Raw genomic sequence first — 16,056 nt, forward strand, 5'->3', positions numbered from 1 at the left:
AGCAAACTGAACACGGATTCCAATTACATTCAAGTAGAGAGAAAAGAGACGCTTTTCTCTGAGTCCTAAACTGTTCTTCTTCTCTCCTCTCTTGTTCTTGGAGCAAACCAAAAGGTGTGAGAAATCAATAAACAGAAACCGATAATTGTTACACATTTTGACAGGTTTTGTTTAAAGCTAAATTTAAATACCAAAATGTTTTTCAATCAACTCGGTCTAAAATGTGACCAACTGGAAATTGCAGTCGCCAAGCACAGCAGGATCTTAAGGGAGCAGTGCAAAAATGAATGCTTCACACCTCAATAAAGCTGGTTGCTTTAAAAAAAAAAAAAAACTCAGTGGGTTTAACTCCTACACAATGGAGTAATTATATCAAGTTTCTTTTCTACAAATTATTAAATGATAGGGTACACATGACTGTATCCCATACAGGTTGCTTAGGTTTACTATGACTGCAAATACAAATACAGATAAAAAAATTAAAAAAAAGATAGGTTCAACGTACAACTAGTCCACATGTTGACCTCCTGACTTGTTCCCATGTTTACCTTGTGCTCCAGAAGGACACAGCTGAGGACCTGAAGACAAGCGTCAACACCCAGCAGCTCCAAAGGCAAGTGCAGCGGGAAATCAACCAAGGAGAAACGAGAGTTGTCAGGCAAGGCAAAGGTGAGTGGCCGTTTCAGCTCTTGGGGCAGCACCTCCACATCCACACGCCTCTGACCTGCCAGTGGCACCGGGGAGCGCAGCAGCCGGTACACCCAGGACTCTATGTCACGTAGGTCAACCAGCAGCTGGCTACCTTTCTCTTCCACCGAGAGCGCTCCGGTAAACACTCGCCACATGGTGTCCCTGCATAGGTACACAAACACATCATACATTGGAATACGATACGGCTTTTGCTTTTATTTACATATTTGTGAATAATATAAATGTTTTATGTCAATGTGATGTCTCGAAAATGGCTACATTTCCTGAAGCTGAATCAATGTCTGTGCAAAAGTTGCGCTTAATTGCAAAACACTGTCAGGCTTCGCTGCCGCAACAGTCAAGCTCCTGAGTTTCAACAGTTAAAGGTGAAATTTCCTCCTGTTGCTAAAAGCTGACTCTTCTTACTCTTGTTAAAAAATTCACTGATTGCTCTGAAATGTCACAATATGGTTCAATTCCAATAATACAAATACAATTATTCAAGAGCAAGAGTACACTTCATTGACATGTCACATATGGCGAGTCTTGCTAATTAACGACATTGCCAAACTCTGATGGTAAATGTAATGATAAAAAAGATCCTGAAGCTGATTAAATGATGGCTGATTTTCCTGCTGCAGATGGCTACCATGAGGCAGGAGCAAACAAACTGTGAAACCACTGATGTGAAAGATAAATGATACTGAAACACAGAAGAGGCTCCTTAGCAATAACCAACATACTGATTTGAAAATGCTCAACTCAACACACGTGTGACAACGTTACGGGTCCTGAAGTGTATATTTAGTGTGTGGCAGGGAGTGAGGGTAAACCATTAGTCCTTCAGATCCCTCCCACCTCACAGCTGCTACCCAAAGGCAGCTGGAGACCTCAATCTGTCAGAGCTGCCATAGCGAGGAGCGCTCCAAGCCATTATACATCGACTCTCTTCTTTCTCCGTCACAACATAACATTTGAACTAGGCATCCAGGGAAAAAACTACAACTCTGGCCTGTTAAGCCTCGGGCTTTAATGCACTCTTTGAGGTTCTAAGATAAAGCATCATTTCAGGCTAATTACTGAACAGACTGGATCCTTTTACTCAAACAAAAAACAAACGTTGTGCATAAAAACATTAATAATAATTTGTAATGGGGGGGGTATAATATATTTTTACTCATAATTAGGTCAGATCCAATTTGAAAATAAAGCCTAATAAATCATTTCTTTATTCAAAACTAAGCAATCACTCATATCGTGAAATTATCCTAAGAGGCACACAATCTTCCAAACGGATTGTTTTAAACCGTACTGACAGCAATCCACCAAGAAAAGCAAGATGGAACCAGGCAACTGCTGCTCACCAACATCAAGGGGTTCCAAAGTTATACAGTTAGAACATACAATTTCCACAACGCCATTACTGAGGTTATAAGTCTGTATAATGAGATGATAAAGGAAGCCCTGGAGTAAACAAATGTATCACTGGCTGCAAGGATCCACCTGTTACTACTCACTGAAAGCCAGCTGGCTGAAAGAGGGCTCCTATAGTTTTCCCTCTCTCAGAAGGGAAATAATGTTGGCTTGTCAGATGTATATCTGGTCACAAACAAAAAAAACAAGAAAAGTAATGATGTGGAAACTAAAAGAGCACTTGGCTCCAAAATTCCTATGTGTTTATTCTACATTCGTCATTACTTCTAATAACAATAAACAAATGCTATAGATCAATATAACTAAAACACTATAGTGTTTATAATAAAAATAATCATACCCTGAGAATGTCATATGGGCCAGACCCAGAATCGACCTATTTCCAGAAAAGTGTTTTGCCACTTTATGTTAAGTCATCTTTAGCTCCATGCTGTTACCACATTAATATTTAACACAACACACCTGTAAAGAATAAATTCTCAGTCCTATTTTTGTGTTTTACTCAAACATAAGAAAAACCATGAAAACACCTCTCCATGTCTAAGAGGGAGAAAAACTCAGATGCAGGATCAGATACTTAAGTCTGTGATACTTGATGAATACTTGATGTACAATAAATCACTCAAAACAAACAAAACTAATTACACTCTGGCAGTTTTTGATTTCAATTATTCATGATTTAAGGCGCAAAAAAAAAGGAAACGTCCAAACAAAACAAAAGCTGCAGATGGTCAACAAAACTACATGGAGCCTCAGAAAAAAAGGCTAAATCATTAATTATAATAAACATATAGATCACATCTGGACCAAGGACTGGAGATGCACCAGTCAATCTGCCTGAGACTGGACTCAGACAATCTTTCTACAATCTGATTGGTGTTCGGCAGGTAAGATACTGAAAAATCTCTGGGTTATTTTTTTTCCTATTTATTAAATGAACTCCAAACACTTTCTATTTAATAACGCCTTTTTCTAAGTTAGGTCATATGCTTTGATGCAATAAAAGGGGTGATCGTATAATTTCATTTTTTGTTTAATTCCAAATTACTACCTCTGTAGTAACTACAAAGAAGTTGCAATAAATGTGTTGTATGTGTTTTAGGGCTGCAAAATTAAAAAAAAAGCCCAAATAAACAACTTGGAAATAAAGGAAAATCGTGAATCAGTATTGGCCAGGAAACGTCTGATCAGTGCATTTCTAGCAGATGATGAAAGGAACGACAGCTTGTGAGCCATTTAAAAACAGCACAACCAAAGCAGAAATTTCTCAGCAGTCTACAAAGCTTAAACACAGGGTGGCTGCCTTAGTGCTGGTTGTTTTTTAAACCGTTTTGTTCATTTCTCTTGATCGTTTTTTAACAGGTGCTTGTAAACAGATGTGCTGTCAACAGAGTGTTTATTCTGGAGACAGTAAAAGGCCCACCAGTGAATACAAATTAATTGGTGAATTGCCATTAGGCTAAGAATGAAAAACAACAATCCATTTTGTGTCTAAAAAGCCTATTCTGACTGAAATTATATTCTAACTCCATTCAAACAAAACACGTGATTGCTGTGACTCTGGCTAATCAAAGATTTGATAGATAAAACACAGAAAATTTATGTTTTGACATCAAAAGTAAAACTAAAACAAAAGATGTACTTCGGAAGCCTCACCTTTGGGTGGCGCGCGGGAGCCCAGCTCGCTGAGTCAGCCTTTGACTGCAACAGTCTACCAGCCTCTTAAGAATATATAAGCATTCCCTAAAGGTGGAGAAGAACGGGTAGTGGCTGAGGATGCACAGCGACGTCAGCGTGCTGTTTCGGTTTCTGGCAGCCAACTTGGCAGCACTGCGTTTGTGCTGCGGAGACTTGCCAGAGGTTTGCTCGGCACCTGGCTGCCCTCCCTCTTCTCGGGAAGCAAGCGGGGGTTCGTGCTCGGAGTTGTCAGGTGCAGACGACGTAGTGGCCTGGCCTCCACTGCTGCCATCAGACACCTCGCTAGTGGTCTCAGCTGCCTGTGCTGCAGTCTCTGTGTGGCTAGTCTTGTCTCGAGGACGGTGATGTCCACGCTGGAAAGATCGGTAGAAGTTGACGCAAATCCCATAACGAGTGATTCCTGAGTCCTTGTCGGTCAGCGTGAAGACGAAGGAGGAGTCGTCACGTAGGCTAACCCTGCGCTGTCGTATACTCAGGCAGCCCTCTGGTTGGCAGAAGAAGACCACATCAGGAGGGAGCGGGAACTCATGGTGATCCTCCAGAGGGTACCGTCGGAGGAGTTGTGGAGTCTGGGCCACACCGTCACTACTTGGTTGCCTGAAGAGCAAATGGGTAAACATGTCAGTTCTTAGATATTCAAAGATTCTGTGTTTCTCTTACGTTTTATAATTTCTTTATCATCAATTTGCAAATAACTTTCTCCTAAGGACTAATAGTAGTTAATTAAATTGGAAAGGTTTACTATCAAACACTTAATAGTGTGGTGCAAAGTATTTTTGGCATCTAGAATAACGTAAGACAATTTCCTTAGAAAATCTGGTCCAAAACATTGATGTTTATGATCATCATTTCACAAAAAATTAAAAGTAGGATTTTAAGGTTTTGTTAGGTATCTAAACTAATAACAGTTCAAGAAGTGGGGTCCAGTACAAAACACAGAAGTAAAAGGATCCCCAAGCCAAAAAAGTTAAGCAAGTTTATTTGTACAGCACATTTCAGCATCAAGACAATTCAAAAGAAATAATTAAAGCGGCCTAGGCAAAAATGTCCATTAAGACATTCTTAAAGAATCCAGCTTTTAGAGTGCTATATTTGGGAATGCAGTATCATGTGTTTTACTGAGACATGGCTGCAGGATCATATCCCCGACTCCAGCGTCTCTCTGCCGGGCTTTTTAACCATACGAGCAGACAGAGATTTAAAGAGGCGCAACAAATGTAAAGGAGGTGGACTGGCAGTACTTGTGAACAACAGATGGTGTAATCCAGGACATGTTACTGTGAAGTGTCATCTCTGCAGTCCAGATATTGAACTGTTGGCAGTAAGTTTTCATCCATATTATTTACCCAGAGAGTTCACCGGTGTTATTTTGGCAACAGTTTACGTTCCACCTTCCGCTGTTGCCGACAATGCATGTGATGCCATCAGCTCAGTTGTTGCTAAGCTACAGACACAAAACCCCAATGCTTTTGTGGCAATTTCTGGTGATTTTAACCATCCTTCACTCTCTGCTACACTTCCAACGTTTCAACAGTTTGTCAGCTGCTCTACCAGAGAAAACAAACCTTTGGATTTGTTTTATGCAAATGTCAAGGACTTATACATCTCTACAGCAAGACCTCCTCTAGGCAAATCAGATCACAATCTTGTTTTTCTCTGCTCGAAATATAGGCCCCTTGTTCAGAGGTAACCTGTAATAAAGAGGACTGTGAGAAAATGGTCACAGGAAGCTGAAGAAGCTCTGCAAGGTTGCTTTGAGGATACAGACTGGGACGCACTGTGCCAGCCACATGGAGAGGACATAAATGCCATGACTGAGTGTGTAACCAACTATATAAACTTCTGGTGGGGATAACATCATCCCCACCAGAACCGTGAGATGCTTCCCCAATAACAAACCTTGGATCACCAGTGACCTGAAGGACCTGCTTAACAAGAAAAAAAGAGCCTTCAGAGAGGGAGACAGAGAATTATTGAGGAGTATAGAGAAGCAACTTAAAGTCAAGATAAGAGACAGCAAGGAGATGTACAAGAAGCTGGAGAGCAAGCTCCAGCAAAACAATATCAGAGATGTGTGGACAGGGATGAAGAAGATCACAGGCTTCAAGCAGAAGGATGATCAGACCCATGGAGGTCTGGACAGAGCCAATGAACTGAACACATTCTTCAATAGGTTCAGTTCAGAAACAAGCTTCACATCCTCCTCTCCTGCTCACAGCCAAACAGACATCACACCCTCCTTTGACCCTTTGATTTCTCCAGTGCATTTAATACAATCCAACCTGATTTGCTTTGTCAGAAACTCCAGAAGACTCAGGTGGAGGCCTCAACAATCTCCTGGATCAAAGACTACCTGACAAACAGACCACAGTTTGTGAGACTGAAAAGTTATTAGTCTAACCAGGTAGTCAGCAGCACAGGAGCACCACAGGGGACTGTACTCTCACCATTCCTTTTCACTCTGTACACCTCAGACTTCCAGTACAAGACAGACTCCTGTCATCTGTAGAAATACTCGGATGATTCTGCAGTCGTGGGGTGGATCAGAGATGGACAAGAAGCTGAGTACAGGAAGGTGGTGGACCGCTTTGTGGCATGGTGTGGAAACAATCATCTCATTTTGAACGTGACTAAAACAAAGGAGATGATTGTAAATTTTAAAAGAAACAGGAATAAGTCAAAAACTATTTCCATCATGGGAGAAGACGTGGAGGTGGTGGAGGAGTATAAATACCTCGGTGTTCACCTGGACAACAGACTAGAGTGGAGATGCAACTGTGAAGCCATCTACAAGAAGGGACAGAGCAGACTGTACTTCTTGAGGAAGCTTAGGTCCTTTGGTGTTTGCAGCAAGATGCTGCATATCTTCTATAAGTCTGTTGTGGAAAGTGTGATCTCTTCTACCATCATCTGCTGGGGAAGCAGCATCAGAGCCAGGGACTTAAAAAAGCTCAACAAGCTGATAAAAAAGGCTGGCTCTGTTCTGGGAACTCCTCTGGAACCTCTGGAGATCATTGTGGAAAGACGGATTCTTCATAAAATGAAGAACATTATGGAGAACCCTGAGCATCCTCTTCATAAGACTGTCCTACAACAGAGTTTCTTCAGTCAGAGGCTTCTTCAGATCTGCTGTAAGATGGAGCGCTACAGGAGATCCTTCCTGCCCACAGCAATCAGCATCTACAACGGCTCTTTGAAGAAACCTTCATAATGAGCTACAACAACATTTAATTTCCCTTTGGGATTAATAAAGTATTTTCGAATTGAATTGAATTTTCTGACTGAGGGTGCCATACAGACGGTGAGGCGAGCTGTGTTTGTGTGGGACTAACGTGTTGCAGCACCTTCGCCCATGACTCCTATTATGACTCAGTTGACTAACCAATTCAAATTGTCAGGATAGGCGCTTACCTTGCTCCAACAACCACTAAGTAGTCAAGAAGACGTGGACACACTTTCTTTTTCTCCATTTTGGAATATCCAGACCCTTTATGTCAAGACATCCAGGACATATGTTCCCTTCTAAGTCAATGGTGTGTTTCCATCACAGCAGGTTTGTAGTTGAAATACAGTTCCTTTAAAATCATTATGGCCGTTCAATTCAGACAAACCTGTAAAACAAAGAAAAATATGAGCATTATAAACCTGACACATTATTTTTGAATAAAAGGATAATAAAAAGAGATGTGTGGAGAAATCGGCAGGTGATCGGAATTGGCTGATTTTTCGCTCAAACAGACCTAAATGGTGATTGGCCGGTCAAAGACTCAGACATTTAATCTTTTTTTGATCTAAACACAATTAGGTCACACTGGCAACAAAACACTCAAATTTCGCTATTTTCAGCATGCAGCAATTATGAAACCAACACTAGTTAAATTAGGTTTCTGTGACTTTTGGGGTTTTACAAACATCAAGGTTATTTCCCTGCCCTGATAGCTCATAAACGGATGCATGTAATATTAAAACCAAAACATCTTCCCAATATTCAGCACAGGGTTTTGTAAAAGACTATTGTCCCCACATACTCACCACAAAATAGCTAAGATCAGCAAACATATTTGGAACGGTTATTAAAAAAAAAAAGATCATAACAGCAGAAATATGATTTTTTTTAACCCAGAGCTGGGATTATTTTTCAAACAAATTGTTAAAAGGAACAAAAATAGACCCAAAAAAGCAAGCGGTTATTTGCATTGATGTTAAAACTGTACACTGAAAATCTTCACATCCAACAGTTAACTCTGCTTTCACTGTTGTATCAAAAGAAAAAGTTAAAGTCCAATCTCAAGAATGGAAAAGTGATTCAAAGCTATTTTACAAACCTTTAAACCATAAAATAGATTAATTTGGCTGCGGGTTTCCTTCTTATGATCTAACAGTATTATAGCTGTGCCATGAATGGCCCAGCAGCGCTACCTTGCCTCACATTTCCCTTTACAGGAAATTAAAAACACAATGCACAATACTGAATTACATTTATCTTTACTAGAAGGAACATGACAGAGAAACAAGGGAGGATTTTCCTCACAATTCAACAACATCCTTTTAATAATTATTCAACTCGGACATGCACCTTAAATCCCTACTAAATCTTTACAGCTATGTGTTTTAGAGTAATAATTTCCAGCATTGTGCCAGCTGGTTGTTGGAGGATAAAAAGTGCCTCGCTGATGTAGTAAGCAGCTTACGGGCTGCGGTAGAATGAGGACCATTGAGAGCATGCACTATGGCCCTTAAAGTCCTGTGACTTACAGGTAACAGGACCAACTCAACTAACACCACAACATGGACTTACCACCATTCAGCCGCTCCACTTACAGACAGGATCCCAGAGGGTAAAGTAGTCAGGAAGTTATGGGAAACACAACTGCAAAGCTAATTTATGGACATGATGTAATTTCTAAATCAACTAAGCTGCTGTTTTATTTTGGAAAACCATTATAAAGCTGCAAATTGTAATGGATTAAACATGTCAACAGCTATAGATCTCTTGTCAGGAAGAACAGTCTCTTCCTGGACAAATTTCTTGCAGCCTGGCGCTACAAAATAGCCGCTATTCCAAAATTATTGTTACTGACAAATTTCAGGAATGAACAGAAAAAAAAAGTTTTAATCTGGTAGAAAAAAATAAAAAAGTTTTCATTCTTTATTAATTATTATTTATCCATATTTAATTATCATGGATGAAGAAAAAAAGAATAGGAGCCTTCTTTGAGCCAGCTGACCGGCAGTGTACAGCAACATGAGGGATGCGGCAGGTTTGCATTAATCTATGCTTTAAACAGCCAGAGAAAACCCCAGTCTTCTCCTCTCTGGCATCTCAATGAAACATCTTTAAACCCTAGCAAGCGTAAAATAGAAGGAGTTTTAGAGCTTTTTTAAACCTTGGTGTACCAGTAACTGGCGCACGCCTACGATCCTTAATAAAGAGGGGGGAAATAATTTAAGTCTCTCCTGTTATAGAAACAGACACATAAAGTACAGACCAAAAGTTTGGACACACCTTCTCAAAGAGTTTTCTTTATTTTCATGACTATGAATATTGTAGCTTCACACTGAAGGCATCAAAACTATGAATTAACACATGTGGAATTATATACTGAACAAAAAAGTGTGAAACAACTGAAAATATGTCTTATATTCTAGGTTCTTCAAAGTAGCCACCTTTTGCTTTGATTACTGCTCTGCACTCTTGGCATTCTGTTGATGAGCTTCAAGAGGTCGTCACCTGAAATGGTTTTCCAACAGTCTTGAAGGAGTTCCCAGAAATGCTTAGCACTTGTTGGCCCTTTTGCCTTCACTCTGCGGTCCAGTTCACCCCAAACTATCTCGATTGGGTTCAGGTCCGGTGACTGTGGAGGCCAGGTCATCTGGTGCAGCACCCCATCACTCTCCTTCTTGGTCAAATAGCCCTTACACAGCCTGGAGGTGTGTTTGGGGTCATTGTCCTGTTGAAAAATAAATGATGGTCCAACTAAAGGCAAACCGGATGGAATAGCATGCCGCTGCAAGATGCTGTGGTAGCCGTGCTGGTTCAGTATGCCTTCAATTTTGAATAAATCCCCAACAGTGTCACCAGCAAAGCTCCCCCACACCATCACACCTCCTCCTCCATGCTTCACGGTGGGAACCAGGCATGTAGAGTCCATCCGTTCACCTCTTCTGCGCTGCACAAAGACACGGTGGTTGGAACCAAAGATCTCAAACTTGGACTCATCAGACCAAAGCACAGATTTCCACTGGTCTAATGTCCATTCCTTGTGTTCTTTAGCCCAAACAAGTCTCTTCTGCTTGTTGCCTGTCCTCAGCAGTGGTTTCCTAGCAGCTATTTTACCATGAAGGCCTGATTCACACAGTCTCCTCATAACAGTTGTTCTAGAGATGTGTCAGCTACTAGAACTCTGTGTGGCATTGACCTGTTCTCTAAGCTGAGCTGCTGTTAACCTGCGATTTCTGAGGCTGGTGACTTGGATTAACTTATCGTCCGCAGCAGAGGTGACTCTTGGTCTTCCTTTCCTGGGGCGGTCCTCGTGTGAGCCAGTTTCTTTGTAGCACTTGATGGTTTTTGCGACTGCACTTGGGGACACTTTCAAAGTTTTCCCAATTGTTCGGACTAACTGACCTTCAATTCTTAAAGTAATGATGGCCACTCGTTTTTCTTTACTTAGCTGCTTTTTGTCTTGCTATAATACAAATTCTAACAGTCTATTCAGTAGGACTATCAGCTGTGTACTGTATCCACCTCCTGCACAACACAACTGATGGTCCCAACCCCATTTATAAGGCTTGAAATCCCACTTATTAAACCTGACAGGGCACACCTGTGAAGTGAAAACCATTTCAGGTGACGACCTCTTGAAGCTCATCAACAGAATGCCAAGAGTGTGCGGAGCAGTAATCAAATCCAAAGGTGGCTACTTTGCAGAACCTAGAATATAAGACATATTTTCAGTTGTTTCACACTTTTTTGTTCAGTATATAATTCCACATGTGTTAATTCATAGTTTTGATGCCTTCAGTGTGAAGCTACAATATTCATAGTTATGAAAATAAAGAAAACTCTTTGAATGAGAAGGTGTGTCCAAACCTTTGGTCTGTACTGTATGTCTGAAGAATAAACTCAAGTAACAGGATCTTTCAGAGTCGTCATGTCATGGCAACAACAAACACTGCAACGCTATTCTGCAGAAACTTCACCCTGAAATGCAAACACTCAAGTTGAAGAACATGTGTACACGATGTTACCCTACACTGATAAGGTCAAGGAGCTATCCAAAGATCTGCACATTATTATACCATATATATTAACAGAACAAGCTCTGAAATGGCCTTAAATATGCCAGGAAATCTGTCTCAGCAAGTCAATCAAAGTAGTAACTGCAACATTGAGTGAGTTTTCCAAGGTATCAAATGTAGGTACTCTGAATTGTTCTCCAGCTTAGCTATTGTCCCCTAATGAATAAATGGACCCGCAGTTTGATGTTGGCATCACAACAGAGGGCTTGAAGACCAATGTGGGGAATAAAGAAAAGTCGCATGCGTAAAACTTGGATGTTTAGTTTTAAACATGACCATTAAGTTCAAGATTTCTCCTCCGATCAGTGGTTAGTATTTTTAATTCGCCTCTGCTCGCTTGGAGCCTTGGCTGAGGTGGGACTGAAAAGGAATCCGTTATGCAATACCTGGAATGGAAAACTGACATAGACTTAAAAACTGTTTTTTAAAAGGATAAAGTAGCAAGCATCACACACAGCCATATTGAAAATTACTGGGCTATGCTTAAAGAGCAAGTCTGGGCTATGAAACCAACCATTTTAAATGACCTCTACCAATTCTGACAAGAGGGGGTCAAATCAGAATTATGCAAGGACCGTTTCGATGGCTACAACAACTATGTGATTTATCTCTAACTTGCAAAAGCACAGGTAACAAACTAAAAGTCAGGGAGTATAAATATTTGAGCCTGATGTGTAACTTTGACAATGCTAGGATTGGATAAAAACCACTATGAATTCAAATTTGTGCACCCCAATAATTTCATTACTGAGAACTAAATAATAAATACATACTTTTTGTTTGAAGTCTTGGGGTGCTAGCCACACAAAGCTACTCAACATGTCTACTCTATTATACATTAAGATATAAAGAAGCTGATTTCATAAAACACTGGATATAAAAATTCAGAATTGTGACCGAACTGTGAATAAATGCATAAAGCTTTTATGGGTTTGTCTCGCAAAAACAGACACACCACAGCGAGATAAACAGAGCAGCTAAATGAGCAGCATGTAAATCAGGAGCGTGACACTACAGTCACACACCCTGGCCAGGCCTATCATTAACCACAGCAGCCACAAAGGAGTCGGTATTCGACCCAGCTGTATGAAGAGGACATCAGAACCACACGCTGCCTCACATCAGTATGGCTCCAGTTATCACTAATGGTTCTCTATGGCTATGGAGAAGCCATTCGCATTAGAATATAAAACCTGTCTGTTGTTCTGAGTGGCATTAACACAAAAAATGCTCTGAAATACGTTTTATGGAGTCAGCTTAATGTCAGATGTCATCAGGCTTAGCGTAATCGTTCAAATGCGCTGAAGACCAGACAGTTTCTTACTGGCTTATGTATGTTGATGCATGTCAGGACCAGCGCACATTGTCACAAAACATTAGCGTAAAATGATCTATTCAGATGCCGCTGGTTAGAGATGGGGAGCTCTTGGTGAAATATCTTAACTATTCAGGGAATTTACAGCATTTATTGATGTTTTAAATGTATGCATGGCAACAAGATGCACCGTTCCCAAAAAACGTGTTACATTGGAGGAAATAAACCTGCTATTAGGAAATGTTGTGACAGGCAGGGCTAGGCCTGCAGAAACTGTTATCCAGTCATGTTTATCTTGCAAAATCTTCAGGACATTGAATCTACATGCCGGTCTTGCAACATGAAGGCTTCCTGGTGCAATGCCAAAATGGTTGTTTTATGAGGCAGCAAAGCTGTAGGCAGACAGTGCAAAGAACAGAAATACAGATTTATTTTTAGATGAGGGTGGAAGGTCAGTGCCACCTCACTGATGGTTCTTAATAAGTGGGCCTGGTGCTGAACTGTTTGTCTCTCAGTAAAGGCAATGAGAAGACATGCAAGAAACAGTCTTTAAAAAGGCAACAGAATAATGCATTTAATACAACACACAAAATTACTGCAGGCAGCAGTCGTTGGTTATGCAAGCAGAGAGAGGGGAGATGGATGTGATTCACAGACCTCCAATATGGGATGCAGTTCTTTCCAGTCACAGCAAACTGCTGAAGCAAAGTGATGGAGTAGTTTCAGCTCAACAAAGCAGCACAAACACGTGAAGGATAACATGTACTTTCAAAACGTACCGGTTTTCACAACAAAATGTTGCTCACTTGATGAGCACTGGTTTCTTCTAGTGCCAGGAAAATAAAACTTAACGCCAAGCATTTGTCTTGATGTCAGCATGACCAGAGGAAATTGTTACATGTTAGCTATAATTATATGCTTGCAGCTCATGCTTTTCAGCAATATGTGTGAAAATACGTCGGATTTGTAAGTTTCCTTGAGTTGTTTTAGGTTGTTTACAATTATGGTTATGAATACAGAAGAGTAAAAATTGCATGACGAAATTATTTCATACTTGCCAGGTTGATCAGTGGCACACAATGTGCATCAAAGAAAAATCTCCTATGTGTGCATCGTGATTTATCTTTGAACTGACAACCACTGCCTTTGATCCTGAGGATAAAAGGCGCCACTTCATTGCTTTATTTTATCCCGTTGAATATTTCTACGTCTGTATCTCAACTAGCATATGAATTATCCATTATGGGTCAAAATGTGATTCATCAGGTCGCAGCGACCTTCACAGTACCTCGCTAATGTTTAATAAATCTCTTCTTGTATCAGAGAAGATGCTTATCAGATAATTAATACCCTTTAGATGTTTCTGATAGCAAAAGGCATAAAATAAAACTGAAGTAAATTTCCTTCAAGGGGCTCCTGTCATTGGAATCTTGATTATAGCTAAAAAGTATACTGATAGGATAAATGACCTCTCTACAGCAGAAATGAAAGCCCAAATGAACATTTTTGAAAAATCTATAATCATCTTGAAAGGGATCCTGGAAATACTGTGATCCTGTGAGTAACAGACCCCCACCCCCTCAAACACACACACACACGTCCAAAAATACCAGCCACAGCCATACATGCAGCCGGCACATAAACATATCGATTTACATAAAATCTTGTAGGTTCACTCCTAACTTAAGTACAGTATTCCAACATATTATTACATCAAAAACTTTTCCACAATTCGATTTGAGTTCTTTGCCTATTTTGGTCCACTTTTAAGTACAGAAGTTATCTATGAATTTATGGCAGATATTTTTATAGTGATCAGACAACATGGACCCTGCAAAAATCACAAACTGGAAGGTTGCTGGAAGGATATATGGACAACCAACAGAAGCCCAGACGAAAGGTGTAAAATCAACTACTTTGTTTTCCTTTTCCAAACTTATCCAGACCTGGAAAACAGTTGAATCTAATTCCAAGCTGCGTGGGAAGCCAATAAGTAGTGATAGATGGATTTACGTAGGTAACAGCTTGTGCGGGGGTCATGCACACACCAAGCTGTTCTGATGAACAGTGTGAAACAAGCATGTTTCAATATTTTATCAGCGTACACACCTCTTGATTTGTACTAAAATGTCCTCTATTTTACACCAGAGAGGCTAAGAGGCTCCAATGCACAGCGATGCATCTATCCCTCATCATTAATTCCACAATGAAATAAACGGATGCTTTCTTTCCTTTAGTCATTGTGTCTGTGTGTACATTTTGTCCTCAAAGACGATCGTCCGCATTATACTTTTAGCATATTTAATCATACAATAATAATGCAAATGAAAACACACAGAAACGCGACGGTACTGAACAGATATGTTAGAAATCTGGCTATTTTGCCCAACTGTAATAGTCATTCAATCCTTCTAAACAAACCGCCTTATCTTTTGATCTTTCAGGAAGGTTGCCACATTGCAGTTCGTGACAAATACGCTCGAAAAACTACCATCTGTGTCAGTGACGGAGTAAAAAAAAAACCCACGGTGAGCTAGTTATGAGCTGTAGTGGGGATTCTAAACTAACTGAGGGGTTAAGTGTAAGGACATTCGCTGCCATGAAGATAACACTTTTACAAATACGATAAGCCAATGCCAACCCCTCTTGACAGCCCGTCGTATAATTGTTGTGGCGTTTTCATTTTTGTAATTTATGGCGAGCAGTCCGGGTTTAGCTTGCCCTTTATAAGCATCCTCCTGTCAGCGCTGCCTGTGTGCTCTCCTACGCCACGGATGGATTAGCTAGCAGGCTAACTAGCTGTACCAGTGTGCTAACCAAACTTCGCTGCTAAACCTCTAAATATTTAAAGACCAAACGGCACGTCAAGAGCTTACATAAAAAAAATAATTAGCCGTGAAATATGCCACCAACACCCCGTGTGGGCTTAAACACACACGCAGCGCTAGGACATCCTTACCTGCTTACATTAGCCTGTTAGCCGCTAACCTTCGCCGCGAAGCCAACTGCCAAAAACGGACGGCGGCCTGAGTCCTGAGTGGCTCTCTCGGTCACAAAGACGGGAGAGGAAACGGTGGGTTGTATGGACTATGACGAGTTTTCTCAAGGTTATGGTTGGTCATTTAAAAAGCAGGACACGAACAATAAATGTGAGGGCTTGACAATGCGTATGACCGGTTGACAGCATAGTAAATGATGGAAATGCGTGTGTCCGCCTCGCTGAGCGAGTCATTCAGTCAGTACAACCTGCCTTCACAACACAACATCCTCCTCCTCCTAATCATCATCTGCGCATCCTGAAAGCCCAACCCAACGGAAGCGATAAAGTCACAAAAATAATATACTGGTTCGCTCAGTTTTTTTACTTTATTTTGAGACTTTCCAACTAAATGGAGCGAGTTTTTTATACGACACTATACCTGTAAGACCACCATTTGGGTTTAGTGTCAGCTGCATGTAAAATTCAAATAAAATGTACTGTAAAAAGAATTTGTAAATCACTCAAAATCCAAAATTAAATATTATGATCAGTGTTTATTAATATGCAAGATAAAATGCCTAATTTTGATTTGTTACTAACTGGTGATAACAGGTACAGCCCAACATGCATGCAATATTTG

At 40.5% G+C, this 16,056-nt stretch overlaps 1 protein-coding gene across 13 annotated transcripts in view; it reads right to left on the bottom strand.

The window, feature by feature from the left end:
* Positions 1-15,715, bottom strand: part of madd (MAP-kinase activating death domain) — a 60,737-nt gene extending 45,022 nt beyond the window's left edge. For 8 of the 13 annotated variants that reach the window (XM_047363051.1, XM_047363049.1, XM_047363057.1 and 5 more), the window contains exons 1-4: positions 15,396-15,714; positions 7,234-7,433; positions 3,781-4,419; positions 549-852 (exon numbers count right to left, since the gene is read on the bottom strand). In XM_047363051.1, the coding sequence (XP_047219007.1) occupies positions 549-852; positions 3,781-4,419; positions 7,234-7,292 (1,002 nt within the window). In that variant the 5' untranslated portion in view covers positions 7,293-7,433; positions 15,396-15,714. Of the gene's footprint in view, positions 1-548; positions 853-3,780; positions 4,420-7,233; positions 7,434-15,395 lie in introns of those variants that run through there. The other 5 variants (XM_047363052.1, XM_047363050.1, XM_047363053.1 and 2 more) reach the window with 4 other exon arrangements.
* Positions 15,716-16,056: the final 341 nt, after the last annotated feature.

The sequence above is a fragment of the Girardinichthys multiradiatus genome, chromosome 4 (genome assembly GCF_021462225.1).
Source record: "Girardinichthys multiradiatus isolate DD_20200921_A chromosome 4, DD_fGirMul_XY1, whole genome shotgun sequence".
NCBI lineage: Eukaryota > Metazoa > Chordata > Actinopteri > Cyprinodontiformes > Goodeidae > Girardinichthys > Girardinichthys multiradiatus.